Raw genomic sequence first — 17,919 nt, forward strand, 5'->3', positions numbered from 1 at the left:
AGTTGGACTCCGCCAGGGCTGCCCTTTGTCACCGATTCTGCAGCCAGGGTGTTGAGGGGGTCCGGTTTGGTGGACTCAGGATTGGGTCACTGCTTTTTGCGGATGATGTTGTCCTGTTTGCTTCATCAGGCTGTGATCTTCAGCTCTCTCTGGATCGGTTCGCAGCTGAGTGTGAAGCGGCTGGGATGGGAATCAGCACCTCCAAATCCGAGATCATGGTCCTCAGCCAGAAAAGGGTGGAGTGCCCTCTCAGGATTGGGAGCGAGATCCTGCCTCAAGTAGAGGAGTTCAAGTATCTTGGGGTCTTGTTCACGAGTGAGGGAAGAATGGAGCGTGAGATCGACAGGCGGATCGGTGCGGCATCCACAGTGATGCGTGATCTGCATCGGTCTGTCGTGGTGAAAAAGGAGCTGAGCCATAAGGCAAAGCTCTCAATTTACCAGTCGATCTATATTCCTAACCTCCACCTATGGTCATGAGCTATGGGTAGTGACCGAAAGAACGAGATCGCGAATACAAGTGGCTGAAATGAGTTTCCTCCGCAGGGTGTCTGGGCTCTCCCTTAAAGATAGGGTGAGAAGCTCAGTCATCCAGGAGGGGCTCAGAGTAGAGCCGCTGCTCCTCCGCATCGAGAGGAGTCAGATGAGGTGGCTCGGGCATCTGATCAGGATGCCTCCTGGACGCCTCCCTGGTGAGGTGTTCTGGGTACGTCCAATCGGGAGGAGGCCCCGGGGAAGACCCAGGACACGCTGGAGGGACTATGTCTCCCGGCTGGCCTGGAAAGCCTCGGGATTCTCCCGGAAGAGCTAGAAGAAGTGGCCGGGGAGAGGGAAGTCTGGGTATCTCTGCTCAACCTGCTGCCCCTGTGACCCGACCTCGAATAAGCGGAAGAGGATGGATGGATGGATGGATTTAGCATAGGCACACCAAGGTGTAATTGCCATGGATCTCCTCGTGTTCCCACATCTTTGCATGCCACTTCTCTTTTGATTTAACCTATGCTCTGTGCAAATGCCAGCCTGTCCTTCAGTAAACATGCACGCTCAGCCACCTGCTTGCTGTTACTTCACACACAGCAATGTCATAAAATCTGCCTTTTAAGGTTGCAGGTGTAATGCATGTTATTGTCATTTTACCAGGGTGTTCTGTGATTGATGGCAGACAGTCTTCTTCTTTCGGCTGCTCCCGTTAGGGGTCGCCACAGCGGGTCATCTTCTTCAATATCTTTCTGTTCTCTGCATCTTGTTCTGTTGCACCCATCACCTGCATGTCCTCTCTCACCACATCCATAAATCATCCCTTAGGCCTTCCTCTTTTTCTCTTGCCTAGCAGCTTTATCCTTAGCATCCTTCTCCCAATATACTCCGCATCTCTCCTCTGCACATGTACAAACCAACGCAATCTCACCTCTCTGACTTTGTCTCCCAACTGTCCAACTTGAGCTGACCCTCTAATGTACTCATTTCTAATCCTATCCATCCTTGTCACACGCAGTGCAAACCTTAGCATCTTTAACTCTGCTACCTCCAGCTCTGTCTCCTGCTTTCTGGTCAGTGCCACCATCTCCAACCCATATAACATAGCTGGTCTCACTACTGTCCTGTAGACCTTCCCTTTCAGTCATTGTTAAAATGGTATTGATAAATGCCACTTTCTTAGTTGCTACTTCAGTCGTTTTGACGTGCGCACTATATGCTCTATTACCAATACATTCTTCAAAGGGAGCTCATCAATAATGAAACATGGAAATAACATTTAGGGAAAAAAATAGTAATAGTAATAATAATAATTAATATTTCATTGCTTGACACCCAATAACTCTGTACAAAGACATTTTAATGACAAATCATTAAAATAAATGTGTAGTTCATATACATTTACTCAGCTAGTTTTTTTTCTTGTAACTAAATTTCTCAATTGGGGTTAGTTTTGTCTCCTGTTCAATTGATGGCCTATGCATTAAGCCTTGGATTAATGTGAAGACACTAGAAAAACACTGCTAAGTATTTATAGTTAGTTTGTGCCTGTGGAGCTAAACATTGCCTTTCACTTGTGGAGAGAAAAATGTTTTCAATTTTTTGTTTGTGTTTATGCCACTAACACCTTTCAGAAACAACTTCCATTTAACTTCAGTTTCAATTTACTGAACTTGCTCCAGTTAACAAGAGGTGGCACTCCTTGGCCTCACTGGAAAGCTTATGCTGATAAACTGTAATTGGGGACCTTAACTAATTGTAGAACCTTAGATTCAGGTGGAGGAGTATAGATTATGTTTTAGATGTACCACAGTTGGTACACTGTTTGGGCGTGTTACGTTGAAATGGAAACCTGGAGAGCAGCATTACTGCTTTTTCTGATTGATAACGTTCTCTTGTCCTCATCAGAATGTAGGCTGCACTCATTTAAACAGTTTGCAATTGACTGCAAGTCAGTGAGAAGAGAATTGACACCTGAAAGTCTGAAATCAAGGTTCTCACTCTGAAGATTGTGGCTTGATCTTTGCATATTTGGTAGAGCAGCAACCCGACTAAACAAGATCAAGTAACTCTGTCTGGTTAATAAATAAGAGAACATGCGCTTAACCAGTGAATTGATGAATATGCAGCATTTTGTAAGTCAAGTACTGGACTGTGATGGTAAAGTGGGGACAGGAACATCTGCCGTAGCTTTGACTTGCTGTTGACTTTTTGTCTCTTATGGTTACACACATTCAGCAATGACTAAAATAATGAGTTTTTGAGTGCAAATGTCTAAATGTTGCTGATTTGTCTGAGCTCATCTTTTTTGATTTGTCTGTGAATTCTCTTTAGGCATCTGTAAACCTTTGCTGTGGACTTGCTCTCAGCCATGTTGTCATTAGGACAAGTAAATAATAATTGAGTGAAACTGATATTAACATTTCTCGGGATTTTATCTTATTAATGCAGGCAATGTCATATTCATCAAAAATAACTGCTCTATGAACAATGCCTGCATTCTTGTCATAGCAGACACTGTAACAAAGTTACATATAAAAACATGGCACACATAGATAAAGATGGTTTGTGTGATCTGTCACATGTTCAAGCCAGCAAGAGACTGCAGCACTCCATGCTTGTCCAAAAAATGTAGATTTGCTGATTTTCTATAGTAATATCAGTTACTTTATTGTACAAGCAAGTTTGGTCTTCAAGTTTTGTATTCAAAATAAGTCTGGGTTGTTGGGGCACTGAAGCCAATCTCGGCAACATTGGACACAAGACAGGAACCAATCCTGGATTGAGTGCCAGTCCACTGCAGGGTCTACTAACATGCACTTACAAAAGACCAGTGTGGAATCACCATTTAAGGTGAAACACATGTGTTTCAGATGAAAAAGAGGTGCAAACTTCTCACAGATAATAGTAATATGCTGGATTCAAACCCAGGTTGCTGGATCTGTAGTGCTGCTTTACTAACCACTTTACCACTGTGCTACCCCATTAAATCAACACCACCACCCGAAAAAAAACACTCCCTGTATCATATGTGTACTTTACCTGCTTAGTACTGTGTGTATTGGTTTGATTTTTTTCAATAGCTTCTTAGTAAGGACATCCTTCACAAATTCATTTTTATTAGGATCTGCTACCATCAGAACAAGGACATGATGTCAAGAATCATAATGCAAGTAAGATTCATCTTATGTACTTTTTGAAAGAACGTGATCATTTGCACGGAGTAGATGCATTGAATGACAAGTTAAGGTTTATTGATATACATGCTTATTTTCTAAATTTATTTCAGCTGCAATAGTTCATAATAAGATACATAAGATACATAATAAGGTGTGTATATATATATATATATATATATATATATATATATATATCCACTGACAGACTGAGAAGATCGTTCCTCCCCCAAACTATGCGACTCTTCAATTCCACCCGGGGGGGGTAAACATTAACAAAGTTATTGTCTATTTTTACTTGCATTATTATCAATCTTTAATATTGTTTTTTGTATCAGTATGCTGCTGCTGGAGAATGTGAATTTCCCCTTGGGATTAATAAAGTATCTATCTATCCATCTATCCATCCATCCTTTCTTTGCAGACAGAAAACAAACACCAGAGACAAAGTAAATATAAAATAAATACAAAAAGTGACAGCAAATTCATGTGCAAGATTTAGTAGCAGCAGAAGTGGAGGTGACAAGATTACTGATTGTTAATTAGCCTAATTGCATTTGGGTAAAGACTATTCCTGAATTTGGAGGTGCGTGTTTGGGTGGACTTAAGATGCTTCCCAGATAGGAGGAGGGTGAAAAGTGACCGTGCAGGATGGCTGGAGTTCTAGCATTATTTGTTTTCATTAATCCATTTACTTTATTGTGTAAATCACTTTTTTACTTTATTATTAACTATCTGTGCTACCTTTCTAAGAGGAGCTGAACTCTAAGTAATCAACATAGGCTCCAGCGTTAATATTTGCAGTGCACCAAATCAAAAACAAAAGCAAGCAGTGTTTATGTTTGTGATGTGCCATCTTTGGAATGACTGAGACATACTGTAGAAGCCGGTTGCACACACAGACATTTGTCCTTTTACTAAGGTGGGTAACAGACAATTTTCATAAACCTAGCCCATATGATGGACTGACACCCTGACCAAAGTTGGTTTCCTGCCTTGTGTCCAATGACGCAAGGGTTTACTGTGGCTCCGTGAAACCCTAAATTGAAGGAAACAGGTTTTAGAATGTTGTTATTCATAGTTCCAGGGTTCAGTGTGCTTGTTGGTTTTCATGTCTGTAAGATAACTGGTTACTGCCATAAATTGAGCTCAGAAACACACTGCAGTGTGTGATTTTTTTTTTTTTTTTTTTTTTCATAATAGGCTTAAATGTTTTTCTCAGTCACTTAACCATGTGGGTCAACATAGTAGCCACATTCTCAAAATAGTCAACATGGACTGCAGAATAGTAAACCATTTACCAAGACTCGCTGAAAAATTCACTCGGCCAATCAAAACAGAATTTCTTGCAGAAAAAGTGAATAAATCAAACAAAACAGTATTATACAGCATTAGATCACTAATACATATAAACAGTCACTAGTTAATCACTGACAAAACATTGGCCATCTTTCTCACTGAGGCATAACATGAACAGTGTAGTAACTTGTAAAGTGTTATGGTTGTGTGAGACGAGTGTCATCCCAAGTGACTGGAAAATGGGATTTGTCACCCCTATCTGGAAAAGGAAAGGTGATCACCTGGATTGCGACAACTACAGGGGAATAACACTGCTCTCAGTGCCCGGTAAGTTTTTTGCTAGGGTCATCCTCAATAAGGTCTGTGATTAGTTGCTCATTTACCAGCCACCAGAGCAGTCTAGTTTTACACCTAAGAAGACTATCATTGACCGCATCCTGGCAGTGACGGTTCTTATCAAGCACAAACGCAGATATCAGCAGAGTTACTATGCAGTTTTGTCAAATTTTCGTGTTCAACTTGGTTTTTCAAGCTGCCCTATGGGACATCCCGAGACTTTGCGGGATCCCCCCGAAGTTGCTGGATGTCATGGCCAGCCTGTACATTGGTGTTGTGAGTGCTGTGTAAAGTGGAGGCAGAACCTCTGTGTTTTTCCCAGTTGATTTGGGGTTTGTGAGGCGTGTGTTCTTGCTGCTACCCTGTTCAGTGCTTGCATAGGCTGGGTGTTGGGCAGAGTTGTGGGGTCTAATGACTGTGGGATTCACTGATCTTGACTTTGCTGATGATGCTGTGCTGTGAGTGAGGAGTCTGAGTGTCTGGGCCTGCGTGTGTCCTAGATAAAACCAAGATTCAGGCCTTTAATAACCTCTTGGGCATAGCCATGAGCAGTTTATATCTTTGCAGAGAGAGAGTGTAAATCACGTTGAGAGGTTTACTTATGTCGGCAGTGACATTCATAGTGACTCTTCTATGAAATTAGTAGATGGATTGGGAGAGCATGGGGGTTCATGAGGTCGCTGAAAAGGGGTGTGTGGCGCACCCAATACCTTTACAAAAGTATGAAGGTCCAAATCTTTAGAGACCTGGGGCCTCATGTATAAACGGTGCGTACGCACAAAAATGTTGCGTACTCCCGTTTCCACGCTCAAATTGCGAAGTATAAAACCTGAACTTGGCGTAAAGCCACACACGCTAAATGCTTGGTGTACGGAAGTTCTCCGCTCGGTTTTGCAAACTGGTGGCACCCAGCGTCAAAGCAGTGCTTTTTTTCCAGTGTGGTGTCTCTGTCTTTTTTAGATTCACGTACCTGACACGGCTTTATCATATACACTGAAATTAACTGCATATTGTTTATTAGTTTAAGGCATCTGATTGTAATTAACCTGTAACAATATAATGGTCCACGGAATAGCCAAACTATTCCAAATACCATAGCTGTTTTAGCATTGCACCTTCTTCTTCTTCTTTCAGCTGCTCCCATTAGGAGTTTCCACAGTGGATCATCTTTTTCCATATTACTCTCACTGCACCACTCGGAGTATTTATATCACTGTATCTGAGTGTGTAATCACAGCTCTACAGTAGCTGATCAGAAAGAGAATCGGTATACAGCATCAAGTATACGCTGCCTCAGCCATGCGCTATTTGAACTGCTCTCATATGACAAACACATCAGAGCCTTTCCTGTACGGACCTTGCAGTTCAGAAACAGTTTCATCCCAAGAACTTTAAACACACTCAATCAGTCCATCAAGTGCTCCTTGTAGAACTGTTTGTACTTCTAACTACAATTACCTCACTGTAAACTTGCGATAGTTATAATATTGCACAACTTGAGCCACTTTAAAGCGTGTATTTGCATATGATGACGATATTATTTTTAAGATGAAATGCAGCAAAATATGTTTAGTATATTATACAGATAAAACATTATTTAAATAATCTATATTGTTAATGATTAAACATGTGAGGACACGGTGTCACAGCGCTAGCAAGGAGCTGGTACTCTGTTCATGGATTGTTCCTGCCTCACACTGTATTCTTGCTGGGGCTGGCGCGACACTGGAGGGATAGATGGATAGAATACTTAAATATGTACTACGAAGATATTTCAAAGTTCTTTAAAAGTTCTGAAGAATCGGCGTTCTACCTTACAGATGGCTTAACGTCTATTACGTGTGTGGTGATTGGGTATTTGGAGAAAGAAAAGGAAGGACAGGAATTGGGGGTTATTATGTTTGAAAGAGACAGTTCTACTTTAATGCCAAAATAAACTACCTGATTAAAGTGGAAATTTCGAGATTAAAGTTGACATTTCGAGCTTTTTTCCCCACTGTGTCCCTATTTTTTTTCTTTTCTGTGTATACATATGACACTCAGACGGTGGGCTACGACTTGCCTTTTCACAGCGACTTTAATAACTGATGACTTCTTTTTTATTTCGGGCACTGTGTGACTTTGTGAACTTGAACTTTTGAGTTTCTCTGACACTTTGTCACTCGATGAACTTCCTTTTGTTGTTTATACAGTAGAGTCTCGCTTATCCGACATAAACAGGCCAGCAGAACGTTGGATAAGCGAAAATGTCGGATTAATGGGAGGTGTTCAGAAAAAGCCTATTAAACGTCAAACTATGTTATAATTTTACACATTAAGAATCTATTAATCATGTTTTACAACAAAACAACAGGAAAAATTAACTGAAAAAATGAACTTAGTTACACAATTGTCTGAAGTTAAATACAGTATGTACTGTACTTAAAAAGTTCAGTCCTGTGATGATTTAAAGAAATTTTTGATCGTAGTCTGCTTTCCTGACGAGTGCCGTTTCTTCGCTGCCAAGTCTCGCCATCTTTGCAGCATTATTATGTCGATTCCTGTAGCTTCTTCTTGTTGCTCAATGTATTTAATTGCAGTTTCTAGAGCCTTAACTCCGTCACTCATATAATCATCTGTACAAGTGCATACTTTTTACTACAATATTGTCACTGCATGTGTGTGTGTGTGTGTGTGTGTGTGTGTGTGTGTGTGAATGTGTGCTGTGACGTGCGAGTCCCCTTTTTGCACCCGAAAACACGAAGCTGAGTCTCAGTACTTTAGCAACACCAGCTTTATTCAGCTTGAAACAGGAACAGCGCGGTTATTTACTGTTACAGTGCTGGGAGACTGCAATTGCTTTGGGATGCTCTTCCACGTGTCATCCCGTTGGGTGCAATCCCACAAGAGTTTAGAAACTCACTCACACCAGCCGTGATTATTTTCAAAGGTAAAGTGCAGGTTAATTTGTTTTATGTATTTTTACTTTATATTTTGTATTAATCATTTTATATGAATAGTTTTGGGTTGTGGAACGAATCACCTGAGTTTCCATTATTTATTATGGGGAAGTTTGCTTTGATATACCAGTGTTTTGGACTACGAGCACGTTTCCAGAACGAATTATGCTCGTAAACCGAGGTTCCACTGTAATTAGCTGCAGTAGAGTCGGGAGCAACAAAAAATAGACTACGCTCATACTCGCAACTTGCAGTTCTTGTTGCCGATTAATGCGTTTTTTTTTGTTTTTTTTTTTGTGGTGGGACGTCGGATAATACAGAATGTCGGATAAGCGAAGGTAGGGTAAGCGAGACTCTACTGTACCACTGTTTAAACCAACAAATAGTGCGTTTTTCCTTTCATCCACTTGGTATTTGCTGAAATTCTTCTATTTTCCCCCATGCTTTTGCCATTGCCTTTTCACAGAATGCTGAGCTTAAGGACTATTTATATTGATTTGCATATTCAAAGAGGCTTAATTCTCGGAGGAGACGGGGTGGGATGGCAGGCACATGCACGTGCGTTACATTTCACGCTGACCGGGATTTATGTAGCAGAAGAACGTGGAAGTTGGCGAATGCACAGATTTACTGCATGCATCTGGATTTTTTTGTGTATATGAACATTTCCACTTTTGTCCTTATGCCATGTTTTAGTGTGAATTCCACGCACAGCGTTATGCATGAGGCCCCTGGTGCTTTCTGCTTTGCTATATAGTTAAGAGACATGGACGTTATCCAGTGACCTAAAACTGGACTCGTTTGGTACTGGGTCTGTATGGAGAATTCTTGGGTACCACTGGTTTGAATTTATATGATGTCCTGAATGAGGCACATTGCCTGCATTGTGACCGAGCATCAGTTATGGCAGTATGGCCAGATGGCGTGATTTCCCCGAGGGTGATCCGGCTCACAGGATCCTCTTTGTTGAGGACTTGAGCGGCTGGACCAGGCCAAAGGGACTCCCACATAACACTTGGCTGTGGCAGATAGATGGTCATTTCCAGATGGTGGGACTGGACCGTGTGTTTGCCAAGAAAATGAATAATGCTCATCGAAGAGTTTGAAATAAATGAAAGATTTTTCCTCGTGAAGGCTGAGAGGAAGAGCATTCCAAATTTAAGGGGCTATTACACTGAAAGCTCTGCCACCCATAGTTACTAACCTGTACAGTATTTGGGTATACAGTAATCCCTCGCTACTTCGCGGTTCACTTTTCGCGGATTCACGACTTCGCGGGTTTTTAAATACAAGTGATTGCCCGCCTATCGCGGAAGTTATGTTCCAGACCCATCAGCAACAGGAGAAAATCCGTGATATAGAAAGACCATATAAATAAACATTTTTTTAGTTTAAGCCTTAAAATACCCATCCCACATGCTTTAAACACATGTAAACTTATAAAACACACTTTGTTAACACATATGATATGTGGATGTCGGGCTAAGGATATGAGTAACATCTCACTATTATAAAACATTTTAACTTCACGCAAGACAAGACAGTGAGACAGGAAAATTGGTGATGTACACCTAAAAGCCTGATTGTACAGGCTTTTAAATTATTGACACGCAGAGCGACAAGCAGCACAAACCCAGCACAAAGTCCACTTCTCCTTAGCGTTCATTCAGCTCCCCACCCCCTTGACAATGCGAAGTGGCAGGAGCCTACTGCGCTTCCGGGGAGGGGGGGTTTGAGCGAAGGTGCGTTCAGCTCTCACACACCCACACACACACACACACACTCCTCGAGCAGAGCGACAAGCAGGCATTTTGGCAGAAGCAGCACAAAGTCCATTTCTGCTCAGCGTGAGTTCAGCTGCCCCCCTTCACAAAGCGAGTGCAGACACATTGACGTCTGATCGCTGCGTGCAGGCAGTGTGCAGTGTTGGTCTGAGGTGTTTAAGAATGTAGAAAGTGTTTAAGAGTATAGGAAGTGTTTAAAAGAGCGTGGGAAAGGTTAACAAGAGAGTGAGAAAGGTTTATAAGAGTGTGGGAAGGGTTTATAAAGCCTTAAAATATGTATAAATAATAAAATAAATATAGGTCGCTACTCGCGGATTTCACCTATCGCGGGGGGGCTCTGGAACGTAACCCCCGCGATAGGTGAGGGATTACTGTAGTGAGTAAATTAGTACAGTTAGTGAAATTAACAAAAGGTGCACTAGAGGGGCAACAATGAAACGACCCCCAAAACAGGAATGGTTTAACAAGTGGAGGCCAATGACATTTTTTTCCTCCTCATCTTTTCTGTTTTTTTCACTAGTTTTGCATTTGGCTACGGCCAGTGTCACTATATGAATATGTGTCATTGCTGGAAGGTTTGCTGTGTCTCCCAGCACAATCTCATGGGCATGGAGGAGATTCCAGGAGACAAGCAGTTACTCTAGGAGAGCTGGACAGGGCCGTAGAAGGTCCTTAACCCATCAGCAGGACCGGTATCTGCTCCTTCGGGCAAGGAAGAACAGGATGATTACTGCCAGGGGCCTACAAAATGACCTCCAGTAGGCCACTGGTGTGAATGTGTCTGACCAAACAATCAGAAACAGACTTCATGAGGGTGGCCTGAGGGCCCGATGTCCTCTAGTGGACCCTGTGCTCACTGCCCGGCACTGTGGAGCTCAATTGGCATTTGCCATAGAATACCAGAATTGGCAGGTCCACCACTGGCGCCCTGTGCTTTTCACAGATGAGAGCAGGTTCACCCTGAGCACATGTGACAGACATGAAAGGGTCTGGAGAAGCCGTGGAGAATGTTATGCTGCCTGTAACATTGTTCAACATGACCAGTTTGGTGGTGGGTCAGTGATGGTCTGGGGAGGCATATCCATGGAGGGATGCACAGACATCTACAGGCTAGACAACGGCACCTTGACTGCCATTAAGTAGCGGGATGAAATTCTTGGACCCATTGTCAGACCCTATGCTGGTGCAGTGAGTCCTGGATTCCTCCTGGTGCACAACAATGCCCAGCCTCATGTGGTGAGAGTATGCAGGCAGTTCCTGGAGGATGAAGGAATTGATACCATTGACTGGCCCCCACACTCACCTGACCTAAATCCAATAGAACACCTCTGGGACATTATGTTTCGGGCCATCTGACACCGTCAGGTTGCACCTCAGGTTGTACCTCAGGTTGTCCAGAAGCTCAATGATGCCCTAGTACAGATCTGGGAGGAGATCCTCCAGGACACCATCCATTGTTTCATTAGGAGCATGTCCCGATGTTGTCAGGCATGCATACAAGCACATGGGGGCCATACATACTACTGAGTACAATTTTGAGTTGCTGCAATGAAATTTCGGCAAAATGGACTAGCCTGCCATATCATTTTTTCACTTTGATTTTCAGGGTGTCTGAATTCAGCCCTCTGTAGGTTGATAATTTTCATTTCCATCAAACAATGTGGCATCCTTTTGTTCCTAAATTACCCAGTCCATATCAGTATAGATATCTAGCAGGATTTTTTTTCCCATTGAGATCTGATGTGTTTTCAAAGTGTTCCTTAAGTTTTTTTGAGCAGTTTATATTACTCATGAAGATAAACAATTAGAGGTTTAACATCACTTTTCTAAATGATTTCAAGATTTCATATTTTTTTTTCTTTCTTTCAGATTGGCACCTATGCGATTATATACACTGTCCAAGCGGCATTTTGTTTTGGTATTTATAGTTTTCTTCATCTGCTTTGGGTTGACAGTCTTCATTGGAATAGCAGGTAAAGATGCACTCTTGATTTTAAGGAATACTAGTTTTTTCTGTATTTCAGATATGTGTGCTCAGTTTTAGAAAATGATAGCTGGAGTATTCACATGGGATGTTATTAGTCTAGCTTGGCTGGTTGCGCTATTATTACTGCAGTGTCTATGTAATTTGAGACCTGTGCCAGTTGTACCATGTCAGTAACTTTTGTTTATGGAAAACTTTTTTAAAATTTATTTTATTTTTTGTGGTTCAGAGGTTTGCCTACAGTATGACAAATATCATCATGCATTAACTGCTAAATTGTGTGCAGTAACTTTAAGAATGCCACTTGACAGATAGTATAATTTTTGATTTTTTTTTTTTTTTTACATTTTTAATTAAAGGTTAATTTATTTGAATACAGCTGATAATGGAGCACTCTCAGGGGGGAAATGCTTTTGAAAACAAACTTACTTATTGTTAAAAAAAAAAAAAAAAAAAAAAAAACTATATACAGTGGAACCTCTAGATACGAGTTTAATTCGTTCCAGCACTGAGCTTGTATAGCGAATTTCTCGTATCTAGAACAAACGTCCCCATTGAAAATAATGGAAATCCAGTTAATCCGTTCCGCATCCCAAATATATTAACATAAAAATCAATTTTCCTAACAAATAACACTGATAAATTATATATACTGTAGTCTACCTTTAATAAATAACACTGGTAAATAATATAACTGATTATTAAAAGAATCAAAACAGGTGTCCAAAGTGCAGTAGAGCATTCAATAAATCTTTAAATAAATAATCCTTAAAACAGTTGTGAAGTGGAGGTTTAAAGTACATAAGAACAACAATCCTTTAACACGAGGTTAAAACGTCAACAGGAAGCAGTCTTCAAAAAACAGATGACAATCCCCGGTGCTTCTTCTCTGTTAGCGTCTCACCTGCTTCTCCCATGCGGGCTCTGCAACAGGCGAGACACTTAATGCAGCTGACCTTCTCTACACCGTCCTGCTTCAGCTGTTTGGCTCGCCTGTTCAGCTACACGCGAGCCTGTACTCGCTCGCTCTCTCGCACCGATTTCCTACTGCTGCGGATTCCTGCCTCCTCCTGCAACCTCCGTTCTCTCTCCTCTCCTCTCTTTTCTTTTACTTCTTCTCCCCCTTAACTGGCTCGCGCTTCTCTATATATGCGGGGAAGACATGGCAGCTGCTAGGGTTACCACTTTTAATACAAAATAATAAGGGACGCATACGTATTGATTCAAAACGGGACGCGCAATTTCATTCTCAAATACGGGACGATTCCGTATTTTAAAGGACGGGTGGCAACCCTGCCCAGCCCATCAGCCACAGGACAAATCATGGATGTGGGCAGTTTCCCACCTGTGCACTTAGGTGAGAAACGCAGACACCGCAGATCGCCCTGAGGCTCGCTACAGCTACCATGCCCCCTCCCTAAGCCGCGAGCTATACCCACAGCCTGGCTCGTGGCTCGTTACGTGAGCCAATGCTCGTATTTAGATCTGAATTTTTCGCTCATACTTTCCTCGTATTTTGAATTTCTCGTATACAGAGGTGATCGTATCTTGAGGTTCCACTGTATATACATATATATTTAAGGTGTTGGTCGTGTGTGTAAGCCACATATTTTGAATTGTAGTCACATGTTTGGCTACTTGGAGGAGCAATGTTTTTATATATATATATATATATATATATATATATATATATATATATATATATATATATATATATATGAGTATATGTTCAATAACCTGATTATCTTTTTTCAACTCTGTATGATCTAGTGAAATCAGTACATATTGTAATCTTAGGTGGATGGGCTGCTCTGTGCATTTTTTCTTCTTGTACGTGGTCAGTAATTTGTAACATATAGACGTGTGTGAACTTGGGTGACATGGAGTCTATGCTTCACATTTTTTGTCCTTGGTATTTTTATTATGTTTATTAATTTAAATTAATAGCATTACAATGAAATACTTATTTTGTTGTGTCTTTTACATACTTTATTCTATATGCATATAGTCCTAAATATAGAACCCCCACATAGAAGTGTTGAAGGAAGTCAGTAAAAAGTTTTTAAATGCAAGTGTTAATTTGTAGTAAAATGTAGTGTTTAAAATTATATCTGTGAGACTTAAGTGGCTCTTTGGTTTCTAAATGTGATATACTTGATATTAACTTCAGGACTGACCAGTTATTTAAGCAGCTCGTAATGTGGCTTTTTCTTGGGCATTCTAATAATTTCTTCTCAGTATTGCAAAGAACATGTTGATTAACACTGTGTTATGACTTGATTTCCAAAGATTGTGACAAAGGAAATTCTTGTGCAGTTTACAATTTTCAATTTTTTTTTTTTTTGTTGCTCAGGTCCTAAAATCATTGAAGAGACAGCCGTTAGTGGATCAAAATTTTTAAAGGCAAATGGGACCCTAAAGGTAAATCTTAACACATTGGTAGTGTTTTATATGTGGACAATCTTATGCACTGACTTTGTAATTGAAGAAACTGATAACAAACCATTACCTTTAATTACAGATATATTTCACTTTATACGTTTGAGTAACTAATATTTACAGCTAATACATTTGTGAGGGTATTGTTTATTGAGATAGTATTGTTTTTGAAATTATTCTTGGATGTTATTTGCATCAGTGCAGAAAATGATTGTTCACCAGAAAAGGTGATTAAAGTGACTGTGAAATGGCTTTGGAAGTGCAAAAAATGGAGCTTCTGGTGGTTATAGATTCAAAATAGTGACGGACCACCTTCAAGATAGACTTGCTGTATAAAAGGCATAAAAAAACATTTTTGGGGGAGGACTGGATGTTGCAGAAAGAGAGGAAGGCAGATTGGAGATGAACAACCTTGAAGGGTTAAAAAATTAAATAAAGACCAGAATAGAGGGTATTTTATATGTTCATAAATGAAACACTGAAAGAAATAACTCTGAGCAAAGGGGACAGAGATGAATCAGTAACAATGAATATAATTAATTTTATGATAAGTGATAAAAATAAATGAGAAAATTTAGAGAACAGTAACAACTAAGGAATGCTACCTGATTAACCAGGAGGAGGTAAATAGTTCAAAGTATATAATAGTGTAATAGGACATTGATATACAAATAGGTAAATCACAGTACCCAGGCAGACTTGAGTATCAGACACACATATCAATTCTAGCATTGTAAAGTGAAGGTAAAGCATAATACAAATAACCTAATTAATTAGAGCTGCTTGTCTGTTTTGTATTGCATCTTGAACTGTTGTATAGACATAATGATTCTTTCCATTAAAGAAGACTTTTAAAGATAATTACACATAGCATAAAAATTATGCTCTAATGACTTTGAAAAAGCAAATAGATTTCCTGTCAAACTCAGCTTTATGAGGGAAGTAATCTAAACAGCAGCATAGTAAGTTTTAAAATTGTAAATATGGAGAAAAATGTGTATATAATATTTGAGATAAAAATGTAGCATAGTTAAGCTGTTTAGTACATATAAGACAATCAGCAGCTGTCAATACAAACCTTTCTTAATTTGAATTATTAAAATCTTTAATTTATTTTTGACAGAGAAAGAATAAAAAGTCTTTATTTATAAATTCTATATTTTAACTTTGTCAAAGGTTTATGTGTGGAAGATAGTGATTAAATTTAATAAATCAAAAAATAAAACTTTTGAAACTGCCAATTTCTTAACAGTTTTGCAAAGATTTTTCCTTCAAAGCATGTACAGTGGTGTGAAAAACTATTTGCCCCCTTCCTGATTTCTTATTCTTTTGCATGTTTGTCACACAAAATGTTTCTGATCATCAAACACATTTAACCATTAGTCAAATATAACACAAGTAAACACAAAATGCAGTTTTTAAATGATGGTGTTTATTATTTAGGGAGAAAAAAAATCCAAACCTACATGGCCCTGTGTGAAAAAGTAATTGCCCCCTTGTTAAAAAATAACCTAACTGTGGTATATCACACCTGAGTTCAATTTCCGTAGCCACCCCCAGGCCTGATTACTGCCACACCTGTTTCAATCAAGAAATCACTTAAATAGGAGCTGCCTGACACAGAGAAGTAGACCAAAAGCACCTCAAAAGCTAGACATCATGCCAAGATCCAAAGAAATTCAGGAACAAATGAGAACAGAAGTAATTGAGATCTATCAGTCTGGTAAAGGTTATAAAGCCATTTCTAAAGCTTTGGGTCTCCAGCGAACCACAGTGAGAGCCATTATCCACAAATGGCAAAAACATGGAACAGTGGTGAACCTTCCCAGGAGTGGCCGGCCGACCAAAATTACCCCAAGAGCGCAGAGACGACTCATCCGAGAGGTCACAAAAGACCCCAGGACAACGTCTAAAGAACTGCAGGCCTCACTTGCCTCAATTAAGGTCAGTGTTCACGACTCCACCATAAGAAAGAGACTGGGCAAAAACGGCCTGCATGGCAGATTTCCAAGACGCAAACCACTGTTAAGCAAAAAGAACATTAGGGCTCGTCTCAATTTTGCTAAGAAACATCTCAATGATTGCCAAGACTTTTGGGAAAATACCTTGTGGACTGATGAGACAAAAGTTGAACTTTTTGGAAGGCAAATGTCCCGTTACATCTGGCGTAAAAGGAACACAGCATTTCAGAAAAAGAACATCATACCAACAGTAAAATATGGTGGTGGTAGTGTGATGGTCTGGGGTTGTTTTGCTGCTTCAGGACCTGGAAGGCTTGCTGTGATAGATGGAACCATGAATTCTACTGTCTACCAAAAAATCCTGAAGGAGAATGTCCGGCCATCTGTTCGTCAACTCAAGCTGAAGCGATCTTGGGTGCTGCAACAGGACAATGACCCAAAACACACCAGCAAATCCACCTCGGAATGGCTGAAGAAAAACAAAATGAAGATTTTGGAGTGGCCTAGTCAAAGTCCTGACCTGAATCCAATCGAGATGCTATGGCATGACCTTAAAAAGGCGGTTCATGCTAGAAAACCCTCAAATAAAGCTGAATTACAACAATTTTGCAAAGATGAGTGGGCCAAAATTCCTCCAGAGCGCTGTGAAAGACTCATTGCAAGTTATCGCAAACGCTTGATTGCAGTTATTGCTGCTAAGGGTGGCCCAACCAGTTATTAGGTTCAGGGGGCAATTACTTTTTCACACAGGGCCATGTAGGTTTGGATTTTTTTTTCTCCCTAAATAATAAAAACCACCATTTACAAACTGCATTTTGTGTTTACTTGTGTTATATTTGACTAATGCTTAAATGTGTTTGATGATCAGAAACATTTTGTGTGACAAACATGCAAAAGAATAAGAAATCAGGAAGGGGGCAAATAGTTTTTCACACCACTGTATTTACATTGTTTAGTACTTTTGTATAATTATGAAACAGCATATTTAATTGTATGGTAAATCTTGTTTCAGACTGGGCCATTTGATCTGAAGTCACCACCATTATCTACTTATAACCAACAGTTGTGGCTGACGTGTGTAATAGAGCGTCAGCAGATAGGAGGTAAGGAAACACTAGAATTCACATTCAGAAAGATGACCATCCTCTTCATATCCTTAGGACCATACAAGAAAATGTCTAACCAACTGCTTTGCAGAATTGTTGTGTGTTTTAGTAGCAAGTTGTGTTTTTTTCTAAATAAATGGTAGTATATAGAAACATATATAGTATACACATTCTGCCTCTGTCTGCTTTGGTTTTCCTACCTCATCTTCAAAGTTATGCATGTTATAATAATTGGTGAATCTAAATTAAGCCATGTCGGTTTGTGCCTTTTGGTGTGCTGGCACTGTGTTCAGGGATTGACTGTATTTTCTACTAAGAGGAAGAAGGGCAGGAAATTAAGATAAATTATCTTCCTGTTGACAAGTAATGAGTACTAGCTTACTCTACATTTACTTTCCACATAAACCATTATCTTAGTA

The 17,919-nt window shown here is 40.1% G+C and overlaps 1 protein-coding gene across 3 annotated transcripts in view; it reads left to right on the forward strand.

Annotated features, from left to right (window-relative positions):
* tmem181 (transmembrane protein 181) overlaps nt 1-17,919 on the forward strand; it is a 65,056-nt gene that overhangs the window by 27,218 nt on the left and 19,919 nt on the right. For all 3 annotated transcript variants that reach the window (XR_007934420.1, XM_028797712.2, XM_028797713.2), the window contains exons 2-4: nt 11,880-11,983; nt 14,348-14,415; nt 17,407-17,497. Coding sequence is in view for 2 of the 3 variants with exons in the window: in XM_028797712.2 (XP_028653545.1) it covers nt 11,880-11,983; nt 14,348-14,415; nt 17,407-17,497 (263 nt within the window). In the remaining variant the exon portion in view is untranslated. The remainder of the gene's footprint in view (nt 1-11,879; nt 11,984-14,347; nt 14,416-17,406; nt 17,498-17,919) is intronic.

This window comes from Erpetoichthys calabaricus, chromosome 3, assembly GCF_900747795.2.
Source record: "Erpetoichthys calabaricus chromosome 3, fErpCal1.3, whole genome shotgun sequence".
NCBI classification, from domain to species: domain Eukaryota; kingdom Metazoa; phylum Chordata; class Cladistia; order Polypteriformes; family Polypteridae; genus Erpetoichthys; species Erpetoichthys calabaricus.